This window comes from Danio rerio, chromosome 18 (assembly GCF_052040795.2).
Source record: "Danio rerio strain M-AB ecotype USA chromosome 18, GRCz13ab, whole genome shotgun sequence".
Lineage (NCBI taxonomy): Eukaryota > Metazoa > Chordata > Actinopteri > Cypriniformes > Danionidae > Danio > Danio rerio.
Genome location: NC_141038.1, coordinates 15,342,501 through 15,360,000, shown reverse-complemented (window position 1 = coordinate 15,360,000; position 17,500 = coordinate 15,342,501). Strand labels below are relative to the sequence as shown.

Here is a 17,500-nt window from a genome sequence, read left to right as displayed (position 1 = left end):
CCATGTGGTCTCCCATCCAGATACTGGCTGGACCCAGCCCTGCTTAGCTTCAGTGGGTGACCATGTGAGAGTTGCAGCGAGCTAGCTGCTCGCTAAGCAAGCTACTCTAGCTTTAGTGAGATTTTCATAAATGAAATCATAAATATTCCTGGTAAATATTCTCACTTTTTAAAACATACAAAATGTGATCACCTAAACATGAGTTACAATAAAACTGTGCAGAAGATTTATAATGCTAAGATTTAAGGCTCAGAAACACATAAATATGACATTAAGGTCAAGATGTGTTAAGTGTGTTAAGTCAATTCTGAAAATCAGTTTTTCTGTGTTGATAGTAAGATTAAGTAAAGTTAATAAAAGGTTTTAAAAAGTAGTCTGTTGGTTATTCTGCTGCTTTTCTGGCCTCTGTCAATACTCTGTTAATACTATGTCTAAAACATGCCAAGTATTTTGCAATTTGTATGCAAGTCTACAACAGAAAGAGTCAGTCAATCTGTGCTTTCTGTAAAATATATTGCACTAAAATTGTTGTTGACGTTCTTACTTCCAACAATCTGTATTAATCATATCTGATGTGGAACATCGCATACTTTGCCAAAAGCTAAAACAAGAGCAACAAACATTATTAGTCACGCAGGCAGATGTGAAAGACAGCGAAGGAACAGGAAAGGAACACTTGACCTGTTCATTTAGAAATCTCTGCTTGTGACATCCATGCAAGTTGTTGACAAGCCATTACCTGAACCAGCCCAATTGATGTTTTTGCAGAAAGACTTTTATATGAACATGAATTCAATTAATTATATCAACTTTTCCAATTCTAGTGGAACACCGAGACCTTATGATAAGTTCCTTTTTTTTTTCTTCATTTACAGGTAATTACAAAGCTTTAAGGAAGCTAAAGGTGAACAAAATAAATCAGCATATTTGGTTAAAATAAAATAAAAAAGATAAATAAAATAAAATAAAATAAAATAAAACAAAATTTAATTTAATTTAATTTAATTTAATTTAATTTAATTTAATTTAATTTAATTTAATTTAATTTAATTTAATTTAATTTAATTTAATAATCTGTATTTCTGCATTGGACACTTAAAGTACATTCAGATGTTTGTATTTTTAGATGAAGATGTGGGATCCACAGGGAATGTTTTCCTCGCCATACTTTAGGCTATACACATTATTGACACTTTTTTTTATCATTCTTTTGATCATTCAAGGATTTATTGCTCACAAGGAGTCAATTTCTCACACTGGTTGCTTTAATCCACCCGACTGAACCATAAACACATGGCTAATTGCTCTGGAGCCACAAGAAAATAAAGTCCCCACAACAAGAGGTAGACTAGCAGATCAATTCCTCTTTTAAAATGTCTGCTTTCCTCTCTGCTGATTGATATGAATGCAGCCACACAACCTCTAAAAGCTACTCTCATCTCAACCTATTAGTCCACAGAATTTGGCTTTCATCGCAGTTTTCAGTGCAAAAACGACAGGAAAAAAAAAGAGGAGAGGAATGAATGTGTTTGACTGACTGGATTCAATGCTCGAGAGTTCAGGGGCAAAATAGATTTTACAATTCCACCTGGATTTTCTGGCACCAATGTGGGCATATATGTAATTTTGTAAAAGTTTAGTTTGTGAACTTTTAAATTACTTTCTAAAATGTTAGGGTGATCCGATCAGGATTATTTTGCAAACAATCATCGATTCCTTGAAGCAGGATTGGCTGATACTGATCACCAATGGTGAGGGAAATTTATCTTTATTGTTATACAGTATACAATTCAAAAATGCTGGTTGTTGTAACTTAATTTTGAGTCATATCGTTGCCTTAGAATTATAAGGTTCTATCTGACATTTTTGTCAAAATTTAGTTATTGACATATTCTTAAATATATATATATATATATATATATATATATATATATATATATATATATATATATATATATATATATATATATATATATATATATATATATATATATATATATAAATGACAACTTATTTACATTATGGTCTGTTTTAAGTTGTTTAAATTTTAAGAGTTTTTATAAAAAAATTTAAAATAAATGTAAAAAAAAATAAACAAACGTTACAAAAATACTGTTTGCTTTATGGAATGCAAAAACTTTGAAGCTCAATATCTCAAAATCATTCAGAACACAGATAGAACCTTCTAATTCCAAGCTGACGATATATTGTGAAACCAAATTATTAGGATAAATATATACAGTTTTATATATAATTTTAATTTAATTACATTTTGGGTTATAAAATAAATAAATAACCCAACTTTGAGTTAGTCAATATTTGACGCAAAAATTGTGTAACAGAAAACCAGCCTTTATTAGACAGTAGCATTATTTTAGTGATTCTTCAATCAGTTTTTTTTTTTTTTTTTACTACTATTATTCAGGAAGGATTCATTAAATCAACCAAAATCACTGTAATTACAGGACACATAATGAATTATAAATTAAAGAATTAAAAATAAACATTTCTACTAAAGAATGTCATTTCTGTTTATTTCATTGTGTTTTGGGAAACTATATCCTAATGAAACATTGTCCTAAAGAATGACAACTTACTAGGCTATGGATTGTATAAATATAAATAATAAAAATTATTATAGAAAACAGAACATTTCTTAAAACTAACAAGGTAAATTGAACACAAGTTTTACAAAATAGAAGGTGGAGTTTTACTATACTAACCAGCGAGTAATAGTTGAAAATGTTTTGTTTTACTGGTGCAGGTTATAAGAAAAGTGTGTAAATAAACCAAAATATTAGATGGACAGGCCATTTGCCACCCCAGTAACAGTAAACAGGCTGAATAAAAAATGAAATTTTATTCTCTGCCAGTAGATGGCGCTTATAGAACAGTGGAAAAAAAACAGCATTTTCTGGGCAGTCCTGGAAACAAATAGCAATGTATCATTCGGAGATAATATAAAAAAGGTGCTTTTAGAATAGTAGAAAAAGCTGTAATTTGCTGTAACTTGCAGATCACCTCAACTATAAAGAAATACCATGCGATTGCAACACAACAAGCAGTCCTGTCACGCACTTGTCTCTTTAAAGCACCTGAAATCCCCCGGAGCTCATTGTGTAAAACATCTGTCACACATATGAGATCAACTGCGACGAAGCACAGACTCATGGGAATCGCCCGTGTTGTCAGGAAGACGCAGCGCTGACAGTAGGAGTTAGCAAAGTTTGTCGACATCCAGCGCTTCACTATTGAGAAATCAAAACAAACAGCTCCATTCAGACATCTTTCATGTAACATTTCAATTACAACGTCAACTCGACTCTCTCCAATGCACCCAAACATGCATTTAATGACGGCTTCGCTCTGTTCCAGCTGAGGGGTTTTCTACTGGCCTTGTCGGACACAGCCGATGTTGCTGGATAAGTGTGTATAACCTCAATTAAAGCATGCTCTAAGTGTCTGACAACAGCTAATATTCCTCTTCCAGCAGCGGGCCGAATTGATGTTCCTTCATTCGTCACCCCACAGAAAAAGCAATCATGCTGTTGTCTCGCTCTGCTTAGGATCTGGGATACGCTGCCTCCAGTCGCTCATTAGCATGCACCGCTAACACCCCTCGTCCAAAAGAAACCATAGCATTCATCCAGCCTACTAACAACATGAAAAAACACTGCTTTAATATGCTGAATCTGCTCTAATATACTCACTTTAAAGGTGTCTTGAGGAGAGTTAAACATTAAAACACAGCACGGTTATTGTTCGTCCCCACAGATTTGGCCCTTGTGTTTGCTAACGCTACGCTTGCTTGTTTGCACAGATAGGTTTGAATAAAAAAAGGTCTGTTCTGTCGGCGCTCCTGTTAGAGGTTTCTCAAGCATGGCTTTGAAATATTTATACGGGCGTTTTTGAAATATCTACCACACATTTTGTAAGCTTGCCACTCTTATCGTATGGAAATTGACTGCAAAACAAGAACTTAGCCAATGATGGAGCAGCAGCAATGTGAAGATATTCTGAAATGGTGGACAAGCTTCCACCACAAATTTGTTCATGTTTGCTGTGAGGTTTAATTACATTGCTTACATAGCTCATATGCTGTAGCAATCACTGATCTGTAATAGAGAACTGCATTGCTTATGACGTCATATACTGTATATATATAAATGAAGAGTTCAAAGGCAAAAACCTCAAAATGCCGTCTGAAATTTGTATCGAAAATGAACATCTTTCTCAGCCTCCTTTGCTTATGTTGAGTTATTTCAGCCTGATCTCAAGAGAAAACGTAAGTATTTTACGTTTTGCCAGTTTAGTGGCTAATTCAACCGTCATTGGTGGATGCGCAAATCATACTAAATTGTACGAATTAGATCGTACGAATTCATACGAATTAGCCACTAAATCAAAAAGTTCTGAATTGCCGTGAGATTGTGTTGGTTATTTCATGATTAAGACCATGAAAAGGACTTATTCTTTGCCGTAAAAGTAAAATTTCAAAACCTACCCACAAGAGCCTGATAAAAATGCTAATTTTAGAAGAAATTTTCAGATGGCATTTAGAGGCTTTGGCAACTAAACTCTTTATATATGTATACAGTTGAAACCAGAAGTTTAGATACACTATAAAAAGGCACATAACCATTAAAAAAAAATTGGATGTTAATGTGACTAAACTTTTTCTCTTTTAGGTAAGTTAGGATTATCAAATTTGTTTCTGTTATACTTAATAGCAGAATAATGAGAGAGATTTATTTTTTGAGAAATTTTTTTAAGTTTTCTTGAATGTCAAGTTTACATACAATAAGATTATTATGCCTGTGAAAAAAGCATGTTTGTAAGTTTCTGATGTCTAGTTGACAACATTTGAGTTAATTGAAGGCACAACTGTAGAATAGTATTTAAGGAAAGCCTCAAACAAACTGATTTCTTGTGTGACAACATGGGAAAATCAACAAGCCAGAATCAACAAAAAAGCCAGATTACAGTTAGTTAAATTACACTGGGGAAAATAATAATTTTTGGAGACATGTCCTGTGATGTGAGGAACTAAGATTGAACTGTTTATCCAAAATGACCAGTGTTACATTTGGAGGACAAAGGGGAAAGCTTGCAAGCCAAGGAACACCATCCCAACTGTGAAGTATGGGGTGGCAGCATCATGTTGTGGGGCTGTTTTGCTACAGGAGGGACTGGTCCACTTCACAGCTTAGATGGCATCATGAAGAAAGAATATTATGTAGAAATATTGAAGCAACATCTCAAGACATCAGCCAGGAAATTAAAACTTAGCCACAAATAGGTCTTCCAAACAGAGCATGACCCTAAGCATACTGCCAAATTAGTTTAAATGTGCTTTAAGGACAACAATGTAAATGTTTTGGAGTGGCAATCACAAACCCCTGATCTCAATCCTATAGAAAATGTATGAGCAGAGTTGAAAAAGCTTTGTGCAAACAAAACAGCCAACAAATCTGACTCAGTTACACTAATTCTGTCAGGAGGAATGGGCCAAAATTCCTTCAAACTACGGTGAGAAGCTTGTGAAAGGATCCCCAAAACATTTGACCAAAGTTATACAGTTTAAAAGCAAAGTTAAATAAATACTAAGGAAATGTATGTAAACTTTTGACTGTCTAGAAGTTAATAAAAATTATCCTAAAAAAAATGTATAATTATTCTGGCATTTAGCAAATGTAAATCATTTAGGTAATCCTAACGGACCTAAAATAGTAAACATTTGATATGATTTACCATCATTTAAAAAAAAGGCTATGTATATATGCTTTTCATTAATCATTCTTCAACATATTCTTAAATCTTGCTATAATAAAAGTAATATACTAGTATAAATCCTATTTATAAACACCAAATAATGCAACATTGAAAGTTGACTTTACATGTAGAAAGCGTTAAGGATACGCAGTTACAGGAAAAAATCAATCTCCACTAAATATCACTATTTCAACCTAACCCATAACTAATCCATGACATCACTTGTGGGTGGAGCCTGCCTTCTCACAACACATGCAGCAAGCCGTTTGTATTTATGTTTATTGCTGCTCTGTATTTATATCCTGATATATAAAATATAAATACAGCATGTTCTTTACAAGTTTGCAATATATCCATCCAGCAAAGCAGAACTTAATAAAAAGCACATACCTCTCTATCGAGCTGGTGTGGCGCAATAACAGTGACAATGTCGCCTCTTTCCGGGTCGATGTAGAACATATTGGGTGAAGGTTTATCGGGCTGCTGTCTCACGATGATGTAGCGCAGCACAGCATTGTCCGTATTGGGATCGTCTGCATCATAAGCCGTCATAGTCATCACTGTAGTACCTGCCAAAAACAGTTAGAAAAGCCATGAGTCATAATGGAGACAAACGGCTAAGATGCTTCACGCTTTGGTACCAAGTATATCCTTAAGGTTGTATCTGTACACCAACACCACTTGTATTGCCATTTTTCATTAAACCGCACAGCCGAACGGAACTGGAATCGATCGAACTCGTTTTGAATGGGGCTTCAGGGCAGACAGAAAAACACAGAAGAGCAAAAGCGCACTTCTAAGAGGCCGTGTTACGATTCTCCCAGCGCAGTGGAGTTTTATATTGTACTGCATCTGAAATAAGGATGCCGTTCTTGGCAGATGAACTGTAATCCTAGTCAATCCTTGACATATCTGCTCGCCTCCTCTCCTCTCAGACGTGGCCTCCGGAATGAACAACGCTATCCGGAGAGAGCCTCATATCTCAGTTCAGGCGGCGCCGTTCATCTATTTCATTTTCTCCCCATCTCATCTGAATGTGCTCAGCCACCAAAAAAAGTGGGCCGCAAATGGAGCCAGAGCCTCTCAAAGTCACAGTGACCAGACAGTGACATGAAAATAAGTCAGATCTATCTCCTGAAGTTAATGGCCTCTATCAGTGACGTGAAAGGGCTCCTATCGTGCACAATCAACCTTTGGGTGTTTTTTCGAAAAAATAAATATGTGTAGCATAGTGTGTATACAGCCATGTTAAAGTGAAATAAACAAAACAAGACTTTCTAAAAATATATCTTGTAATTAAACAGCATTCAACAATTATTATAAATTAATAACTTATAGTATGGTAAACTGACTTAAAAAGTTTGTGCAACTTATAGAATTAAGTTAGAACATGATTAATTTAGTTTAATAAGTTGCAATGACCTAAAACATATGCTGGCAGAACTAATTGATCATATAATACAATGTTTACAGTGTAATGATATTGAGTACAACCTCACCGTTATGTAGCAGTGCGATTTTCTCCAGCAATCAATACTGATTAACATGATTTGTTTTATCAGGTCTCTCAGGTTTTATTATCATGTCTACAACTCAAGATTTACAAAGAAAAAGGGATTAAAATATTTTCTAAAACTAAATGAAAAAAAAATCTGCTTGTTCAAACTACTTATTAAAATGAGCTGTAACAAAAAAAAAATTATTGAGATTTTTTGGCACTACTTAATTGTTTTTTTTTTCTAATCTACTTACATATGATAACTTATTCAATTTGTGTTGAGACAACATGACTGAATTATTTAGAATTCTACATATTTTTAAAGTAAACTATTTGTGATTAGTGTTATGACCCTGGTCTGAACGTCAAGGATGTAACATAAAAACCACTCGATTAAAATCTCTTTTAGGAAGCCCTAATTTTAAGACAGGGAATTAAAAAAAAATTAAGACATGATAGTAAAAATGCTATGTAATTCACACTAAATTTGACCTTAAGTTTTCAGTAATGTACTGTATAATAATTGCATTATTTTCACGGTAAGGTACTGAATGTGAATTCACAGAAAATTACTGTGAGGTACTTCATAATAACAATAATTCTGTAAATATTTCTAAATATCAAAAAAGTGCCTGTACTAGCATAAAAGTTAATGTGTATTATTTATTATGTTGAATACAATATTAATAGTGTTTGAATTCCTATAACATGCAATATATATATACATTTTTTACAGTAATTTACAGTGATCATGTCTACCTTCATTTCACAATAAAATTCTGAATACATAAAATCAAACAATTAAATCCTGTAAAGTGACACTAGTGTAAGTTACTGTAAAAAAATACGGTAACATATTGTAAAATTCTGGGAATTTATTAGAGTGAATAATGCTGGAATCAACACAGCTGCATATCAGTACACAACTATAAATGAGGATGCTTCAATCACACAACAGGGGTCCCGGATTATTTATACAGTAGCTATAATAGAAAATTTAGCTAAATTTATTTGATATATGATGCTATATATCAGCGGACATGCCCAGGGGAGAACCAGCTTATTTGCATTAAAAGGCAAAGGCGCAAAACAGCTACAATTCCCTCTCACCCAAAAAATTGACATTTTCAGAAGGATATTATAAAGGATCTGATGGCTATTTTGAGCTGAATTTCACAGACACCAAAACCTTGTTTTACCTTATCATAGGTGTATTAAGATGCATAATAGAAGCCTCCCTGCTCAACCTTGCATCATCACATGGAATATAACTTGCTAGGTCAAAAACAGATGAATAAATAATATAAAAAATATAAAATTTGGGGGGAGGATGTGCTGAACGCTTTCAAATAGCAATTTTAGCATCTTAAAGTAAATGAGTAGAAGGCAATTATAAGTAATTAAAGCAGAAGTGAGTATCTGAGGCGGCGGTTAAGCAGAACACCTCTAATGATTAATTACACATGCTGAAGCGCTGAGCGAGTCTCTCTCCTGACACCGCTAGTCTGAGCGAACGGTTCCACTTCACTGTTCGGATACACCAAGTTAGACGACCTCCTTGTTCGCAGACACACACACATACACTCAAGCGTTTACTTTCTCTCTCACATGCATACAGCAAGACAAGCATCCCGACGAGAGCACTCGTGCTTGGTTTTGTGAAGGGCAACTTTGCATTGGAATTAAGGATGAAAAACGCTTTTAGCTATTTAATGGTTTTGTTCTTGTTGTTTTGAGAAGTTACAAAGTGAATCAAATGAATTAATTAATTTATTTCGCAATGATGAATTAGATTAATCAAATATGATAGTATAATAAGTTACAAAATATTTAATTTAGATATTTTACGAGATATGAGATACTAGAAAAGTAACTTCAAATGTGTTAAGAATACACATCTACTGTATACAGAAAAACACAATGGGCTCTATTTTAACAATCTAGTCACAAAGTTTAAAGCACATGGCGCAGAAGCATTAAGGGCATGTCCGAATCCACTTTTGCTGTTTTGAGGACAGAAAAATATGATTTGCGCCAAAGCCTATGGTCTAACAGTGCTGTGCTTATTCTTTTAATGAGGTATGGGTGTGTTTTGAGTTTGTTTATTTTGATGATTTAATTAATCTTAATTTAATTTAGTTTGTTAAGGGCAAAGATTTGTTTTAAAACTTTTTCTAAATTCGGTTCTAATTTCCAGCAAACAAATAAAGGAACAATAATAGTTACATCCAGTTATATTCAAACCTATACATATGCCCCATATGGTGATGCATTCTGTACGTCACCAAAACCCGAATGGTGGACAAATCTAAACATGTTTTTATAAAAACAAATATAAATACGCATGTAATAAATACTACTGCTATTAATAACGATAACATTAAAATAACAATGTTGTCATGAATAAACCGAAAAAGCATGAAGGCAGTGTTTTTTATATGTATGCTGAAAATAATAATTTTTGTAACAGTTTAATTCTTAAGTTTTTTTCATTTGTAAAAATATTTGTGTATTGCTGTACATCCTGTGTGCATTAAACAGGGCTTAAATTGTGCCAGAACACGCCGAATCTGGATCCGGATCCAGCACCTCTGAAATCTGATCCGCTACCTTATTTTACCGATCCTCCTCCTCAACCCTCTTCACTTTAGTCTGCGAGACATCTACACATTCTCGGGTAACATGCCGGATCCATTACCCCGATCTGTTCCGGGACCTCGCAATTCACAAATAAAGCACTGGCATTAAGCAATGTGTAAGTGTTTGAACCTGCATAGGCCCATAACTAACAGGCTCTGTGCTAAAATTTAGACAAGCTTTTACTTAGTCAATAGTTTCTCAAAATAGCTACGTGCCAACAATACGCCTTAACACATCTCTTTTATAGACTGGCACACCCATTTGTTTATAAAGTGATGCAAATGAATTTGCTATTTAAGAAACGTGGCGCAAAACATGAAAATTAGGGTTGCGCTGGTCTTAAAATAGCAACAAATTGCACCAAATTGCGCCTTATTGTGTGGGGTGTATGATAGGGCCCAACCAGTTTGACAAGACACATGCATACAAATTATCACAATACATACAAATACAGAAACAATGCTGCAAATAGTACATGTCAGGGATCCCATGTCCTGATCATGGTTTCTTGTAAAAAGCTCAGTAACTTACGGTTGCTCTGTATTTATATCCTGATATATACAGTTCATGGCAAAATGCGATTTGCATGCTTGTGTCACGGCATTAAAAGTGTTTTTTTGTATCCTGATAACTATAATTGATCAGTTTCCCATTTTCTTTTCTTCTCACTGGATTTCTATGTGACAGAGTAAAATCTTTATTTTACTATTAATTTTTTTTTGGCTGTAAATTTGTTAAAAGAGATATATAGTGGGGTATATAGACACAGTGGTGCGGTAGGTAGTGCTGTCACCTCACAGCAAGAAGGTCGCTGGTTGGAGCCTCAGCTGGCATTTCTGTGTAGAGTTTGCATGTTCTCCCCACGTTCGCGTGGGTTTCCTCCGGTTTTCCCAACAGTCCAAAAACATGCGCAATAGGTAAATTGGGTAGGCTAAATTGTCCGCAGTGTATGAGTGTGAATGAGTGTGTATGGACGTTTCCCAGAGATGGGTTCAGAGATCTGCCACTGTGAATTGTACAACAGTTACATTAATATTTACAATCAAAATTAATTACAAATAGTTGGCTTAGACATCAGAGAGAACAATTATTAAATATTTTTAATTACATTTTTAAATGTTTTTTAAACTATTATTTATCTCAATGTGCCAGCATTAACATTTTATGGAGTTAACTTATTAATAAAGGTTCAGCAGCGGAATCACACCTCACTTTGTCTCCTTAACCAATCACCTACTCCCTTAAACTTATTTAAGAAGACATCCCTCTAGCACTGTTCTTCTCACTCTTTAAACCCACCCTCCCTTCCTCCATTTCCTTGCTTCCCATTCACAATCCTATAACCCTCTTCACTCCAACAGGTTGTAGGTTGAATCAGGGGGTCCAATCACTCTGCCAAACTATTACAAGGACAATAACCCCACTCTGAGTCTCTGGGCATAGTTGGATGCCCGATCAACCTACCCACCTGTTAACCAGTCATCCTCTTACTCCCCTTCATCTCACTTTTCTCCTACTATCCCTTTCATCCCTACATCCCTACAGTAAAGTCTAGCTTAAAGTGTGGCGTGGGCCATGCTGGTGAAATGGATTGTCAAGGACCACAGTTTCATCTAAAAATCTTCTTTAAAAGTTATTGATGACTTGAAGGTGAGCAAATCCTCATTTCTGGGTAAACGATCCCATTAAGCAAAGAAGACTAAATCACAAATTCAGTAAAAACTAGTCTCGTCTAAAGAGTTTGTTTTAAAAAACACTTATTCATTACATACAGAATACATTATTTTCCACAACTGCACAAATATTTACAAAAGAATAGCACAATCACCCTAATCACCACACAACCCCTTAACTCTGAATCATGTCTCAATCCGGTTCCTGTATCTCCATTAACCTGTTCTCCTCCCGCATGCTCATAAAGAAAAAAAAAAGCCTTGAGGTATTTAGCACTCATCAATATGAACCATGACAAAAGCCATCAGCTCCCATCAGCACACACATAAATCAACAAGCGGATCTAATTGGCTGATGGGAAGGGCCAGAAAGTGAATGCAAATCACTGCTATGCAATTATGAGGCAATTATGTCAAAGCTGAGCCCAATTCAGGAGCCATTGTCTTCCTTTATGAAGTCCATACTCTTCTCAGCGCCAAGCCGAAATCAATGTTAACTACATTGGAAGGTTTAATGGGAGGACCTGAAATGACTAGACTTGCGGGGTCTCCATTACTGTATTATCAACTCTGTTCATCTAATTGGGGCTGTGGGATCAGTCGGAGCGAGGACTTTCTCTTTCTGCCTCTTTCTTTTCCCCTTTTAATTCCACCATCTTGTCACACGGAACAAGAGGCGGAACATTGAAATGAATAATGTCTCATAAAATGCCTGACTTGAGCGGTTAATTTGATATCAGGCTCGGTGTGTAACTCTGCATTAACTAAGGCTGCAGACGCTCATTGGGATGCTGAAATCGGCCGCAGTTGAACAGGTAAGTGGAAGATGAGCTGTACGGACGGATAGCACTTGCACTCCAGCATGTGTTATGATCCATTTACATAATCGCATAAAGTTGGGAAGGCGTGGAGAGATATAACGCTGTCCGTCCGTCCTTACATCCATCCATCCATCCATCCATCCATCCATCCATCCATCTATCCATCCCTTCATCCATATACAGGCGTTGGTCAATGAAACTGAAATGGCTGATTTTAGACTAAAATAACTCATTATTATGGTTTAGGGCATCCTTTTGCCACCAATACAGCATCATTACTCTTGGGAAAGACAGATATACATCCTGCACAGTGGCCAGAGGGATTTTGACCCATTCTTCTCGCAAAATAATGGCCAGGTCACTACAAGATGTTGCTGGAGGAAAATGTTTCCTGACTCACTCCTCCAAAGCACCCCAGATTGGCTCAATAATATTTGGATCTGGTGATTGTGCAGGCCATGGGAGACGTTAAACTTCATTGTCATGTTCATCAAACCACTCTGTCAGCAGTCTTGCTGTGTGCATTGATGCATTATCATCTTGATACACGGCACTGCCTTCATTATAAAATTTTGTACCCATTGGGTGCAGATGGTCCTCCAGAATGGTTTGGTAGTCCTTGGCAGTGAAGCGCCCATCTAGCACAAGTATTGGGCCCAGGAAATGCCATGATATTGCAGCCCAAAACAGCACTGATCTATCTCCATGCTTCACTCTGGGCATGCAACAGTCTGTGTAGTACACTTCTTTGGGGCTTCTCCATACTGTAACTCTTCCGGATGTGGGAAAGACAGTAAAGTTGAACTCAGAGAAAACTACATGTTTCTGATTGTCCACAGTCCAACATTTTCACAGCTGGCACCATTGAAACTGACGTTTGGCATTGGCACGAGTGACCAAAGGTTTGGCTATGGCAACTCGGCCATGAATATTGACATGGAGATCTCGACAGTTTTGGTGGAAACAGGAGAGCACAATTAATTCTGCAGTGAGTTGGGCAGCTGTGGTTTTATGTTTTTTGAATAATCTGAAATAGCACCCTGACATCCATTTCAGACAGACTGCTCTAGCGTGGATCCAACACTCCTGTTGGAAGTTGGTCATATTTCAGTAATAATAATAATAATAATAATAATAATAATAATAGTTTTAATTGGAGCATTTCTAATGTCAAACATCCAGTTTAGCTGTCTACAACACCAGCTTTAGTTGTCTACACCTACAGGTCTGTCTTTATCTGCTGCTCACACTCTTCTCTTTCCTCATTCTGTCGCTCTCTAATGTAGCGAAAGAATGTGTTGTTTGGAGGATCGAGGCATTTTAGTGGGCATCTCTGCCTTCTGACAGCAGCTGAAGCCCGGCGGGTGCCAATCACTGAGCCCCACTCCAGAACCCAAGGCAGTGGAGAAGCATCCAAAACCATGGACTTCTCCACAGGGTGCCTTCCACTTCCACATGGCCCCGGCTGCTTAAAATCAAGCGCTGGCTGAAAACCTGGCCCTTCAGCTTTTGTGGAGGAGAGATTTTACATAATAATAACTCAAAGTGTGTCACGGCATTAAAAGGGTGTATTTATATCCTGATAACTACAGTTCAGGGCAAAATGCACAGAAATCAGAGCACTTTCTCTTCTTTCTGTTTCTCGTTGAGTTGCTATGTGACAGGGTGAAAGCTTTATTATTACTTTATTTATTTTGTCCTTTCAACAACATGTTTTATATGAGAATTTTTGTTTGTTATGTTTGGTTTTTGGCTTTTAACTTTTTAAAAGATTTCTTTATAGATCCCAACTTATAGTACATATAGTATAGTAATATATAGAAATATATATTTTCTGTTTTTAAATTTGGTTTAATCGTGAGTGCTGATTGCTATTTCTTTTCATAAATCTACAAATGACCTATTAACTGTTGAGATAAATTGGTGTCTGTCCGTCCATCAATCAATCCATCCATCCATCCATCCATCCATCCATCCATCCATCCATCCATCCATCCATCCATCCATCCATCCATCCCATCCATCCATCCATCCATCCATCCATCCATCCATCCATCCATCCATCCATCCATCCGGTATTCTCTTATCTTTCATGCATCCATCACACTTTCCATCTATCCATCCATCTTGCTTCATCTGCTTATAGAATTATCATTCTGTCTACTTTTCCTCCCTCCATCCATCCATCCATCCATCCATCTATCCATCCATCCATACATGCTTTCTTGCCTCCATCCATTTATCTATAATCCAAGTTACACAAGTTAATTTATTTTTCACGACAGTGCACACTAATCAACATTCCCCAAGAATATAAATGTACCCAAATTAGCTCAAAAACTAGTTTCAACTGGTGGTCCCTTAGGCAGATGTTAAAGGCCATGACAATAAAAATACACATTCAAACTAAAAACAATACTCAAATAAACAGAAAACAACCACAACAACAATATCAACAAGCCTAACGTTCACAATGTTGATTATTAAGAAGCAATTTCTTAAAATTATGACTTAAAAGATATGCATTCTCTAACAGGTTGTGGTATCAAATCCCACTGATGTGATGCTTTAAAAGAAAAACAAGCTTGACTAAATAAGTTTTTCAAAGTGGAATAATATCTTGAGTCATTCTGTTTTCTACATATTTTAACTGAAACAAGACAGATATAAGGGGGAGCTAAACCATGCATAATCTAAACTACAAAACCATAAAATTATATAATTATATATATATATATATATATATATATATATATATATATATATATATATATATTTTTTTTTTTTTTTTTTTAGGCAAAGATTTACAAGGTTTTTTCACTTGTTAACTAAGTTTGACGTAAACAGAGTAAAAACGCTATTAACACTGCTGTGATACTGATTTATTTACATTTTTTCTTTTGAGTTAAATGACGATTGTGAGAAAAACTGCTTTATTAGCATTGTTTTGTGATCATCAGACTTGTTTTGCATATGTTTTTTCTTCATAAATACTCCAAATGTTTAGTTAACAGTTCTGAATAATTCAATTAAAAATAAATAAAAAGCTGATATATTGTTAACTGATTTTAAGATGTTTCCACCCTTCTTTCTTTTCTTCCTTCCTTCCTTCCTTCCAAAAAAAAAAAAAGCAAAAATGTGATATATTTCAATAGTCATTAACATAATTTAAATTCATTCACATGCAGTGACAAAACAATCTGGCCCTTATCCACTTCTGGCTTTTAAAAGATCCAGTCCAGGTGGAGCGATACAATCCCGTCATAATTATGGAAAATCCCTGAATCCTAGCACTTAAAACCGCAAATCGCATTCGGTGCTAATTTTACCAGCACATTTGCATTGTTAACAGCTTACTTCATATAGGTGCTAAAACAATGCAAAGTGTATGTGCAAAATAAACAACACCATCCGACTTAGCCTTCCTGTCTATTCCGAGCTCTCCAACACTGTACAAAAAGACTTGAAAAGGAAAAAGTAAGGGCTACAATGTGCTAACACAAGACCACTGTCACACGTGGCCCATCCTCTATTATAGACATCCTGGGAAATCAATATGACTTCAGGATCTCATTCACACTGGGGAAGCCAGCGCACTGTGTGATGGGCTTTATAATAGGAAAGAACGGGAGAAAGATTGAGACAGGATGAAATAATGATGGAGCAGGTGTGTGTGAGCGAGCGATCGGACTAGATACCAGGATGAGGGGGAAGACGAGAGGTCTGGAGGGAAAACAGACAATGAAGCGGCTGGACAAGGGATCACGACGCTATCTTTAGATGTCGACTAAGTCAACGTTAAAGTTAAAGTGTACAAATAATGAGGCTAATCTTCCTTGTGAAATCCACAGAACTGCTGTTTAGGAACAGAAGGGTATTTATTTTATGCTGCAAATTTTCTTGGAAATCTATAGAGAAATCTAGAGATTTTTTTCTAATGCAAATCTAATGCAAATCCTATATAAACAAGACTGCAAAGTTTATTTAAAACACAGGTGTTGTGGAATGTGTATAAATTGTTTGTTGTGTTTACCAGGTTCGAATTAAAATAAAATACAAAAATTAAAAAATTAAATAAATAAAACGATTAATTAATTTAAAGAAAATAATTTAAAAAACGTCAAAATAAAGTTAAATTATAAATGATGGATACAATCTGATAATATAAAGTTATATAATAATGACAACAACAACAAAAAAAAGAAACAACAATACTATTAATAATAATAATAATAATTATTATAATATATTTAAAATTTAATTTCTAGATTAATTTTCTTTTGGTTGAATCTAAATTAAAAAACATGTCCAATTAACCTAAAAAATAATAATAATGAAACAACAAAACAAATAAAAAAATAAATAAAAAATAAGAAATAAAAATAAAAAAATAAAAATAAACATACATTTATTTAAAATAAAAAATTAGAATAGAATAAAATATAATAAAAATACAAAAAACAAAACAAAATAATAAATAAAAATAGCAACAAAAGTACTAATCCATAGAGTTTTTTATTTCTTTATATTTTTCTGGACTTTTTAAGTTTTTAATATATATATATATATATATATATATATATATATATATATATATATATATATATATATATATATATAGCCACTTATTATTTTAATCAAATGCATTTTTTCAATTAAAATTTTGATTTCTGGATTGCTTTTACTGGAGTTTTAGTTAAATTTGAATAATAAAACCATGTCCATTTAACCTAAATCATATAAATCAATTAAGTACTATAACTTTAATATATCTCTCAAAGTTTATTTGTCATGCATAAATTTTCTCATAATTTTCAACTTTCATTTTAACAGTTTCTCATACACACAAAAAAGAAAAATGCGAGACAATTTATGTGTTTATGCTTTTATATAGTGAGATTACAGATGCTTAAAACACTATAAACCTTGCTATTCACTCACACAGACATAAAACATGCACACTTCTTATTTAAATAGTCTTTTCGAGGTTTAATTTTTACAAACAAAAGTCCACATATCAATTTAATAGGTTTTACAGCCTCTACCTTTGACTAACCCATCTGAAATATGTCAAATTCTGTTTTTATGACAGCATT

At 34.7% G+C, this 17,500-nt stretch overlaps 1 protein-coding gene across 5 annotated transcripts in view; it reads right to left on the bottom strand.

The window, feature by feature from the left end:
• Positions 1-17,500, bottom strand: part of cdh13 (cadherin 13, H-cadherin (heart)) — a 618,570-nt gene that overhangs the window by 178,989 nt on the left and 422,081 nt on the right. For all 5 annotated transcript variants that reach the window (XM_087293013.1, XM_087293012.1, XM_087293014.1 and 2 more), the window contains one exon: positions 6,163-6,341. In XM_087293013.1, the coding sequence (XP_087149139.1) occupies positions 6,163-6,341 (179 nt within the window). The remainder of the gene's footprint in view (positions 1-6,162; positions 6,342-17,500) is intronic.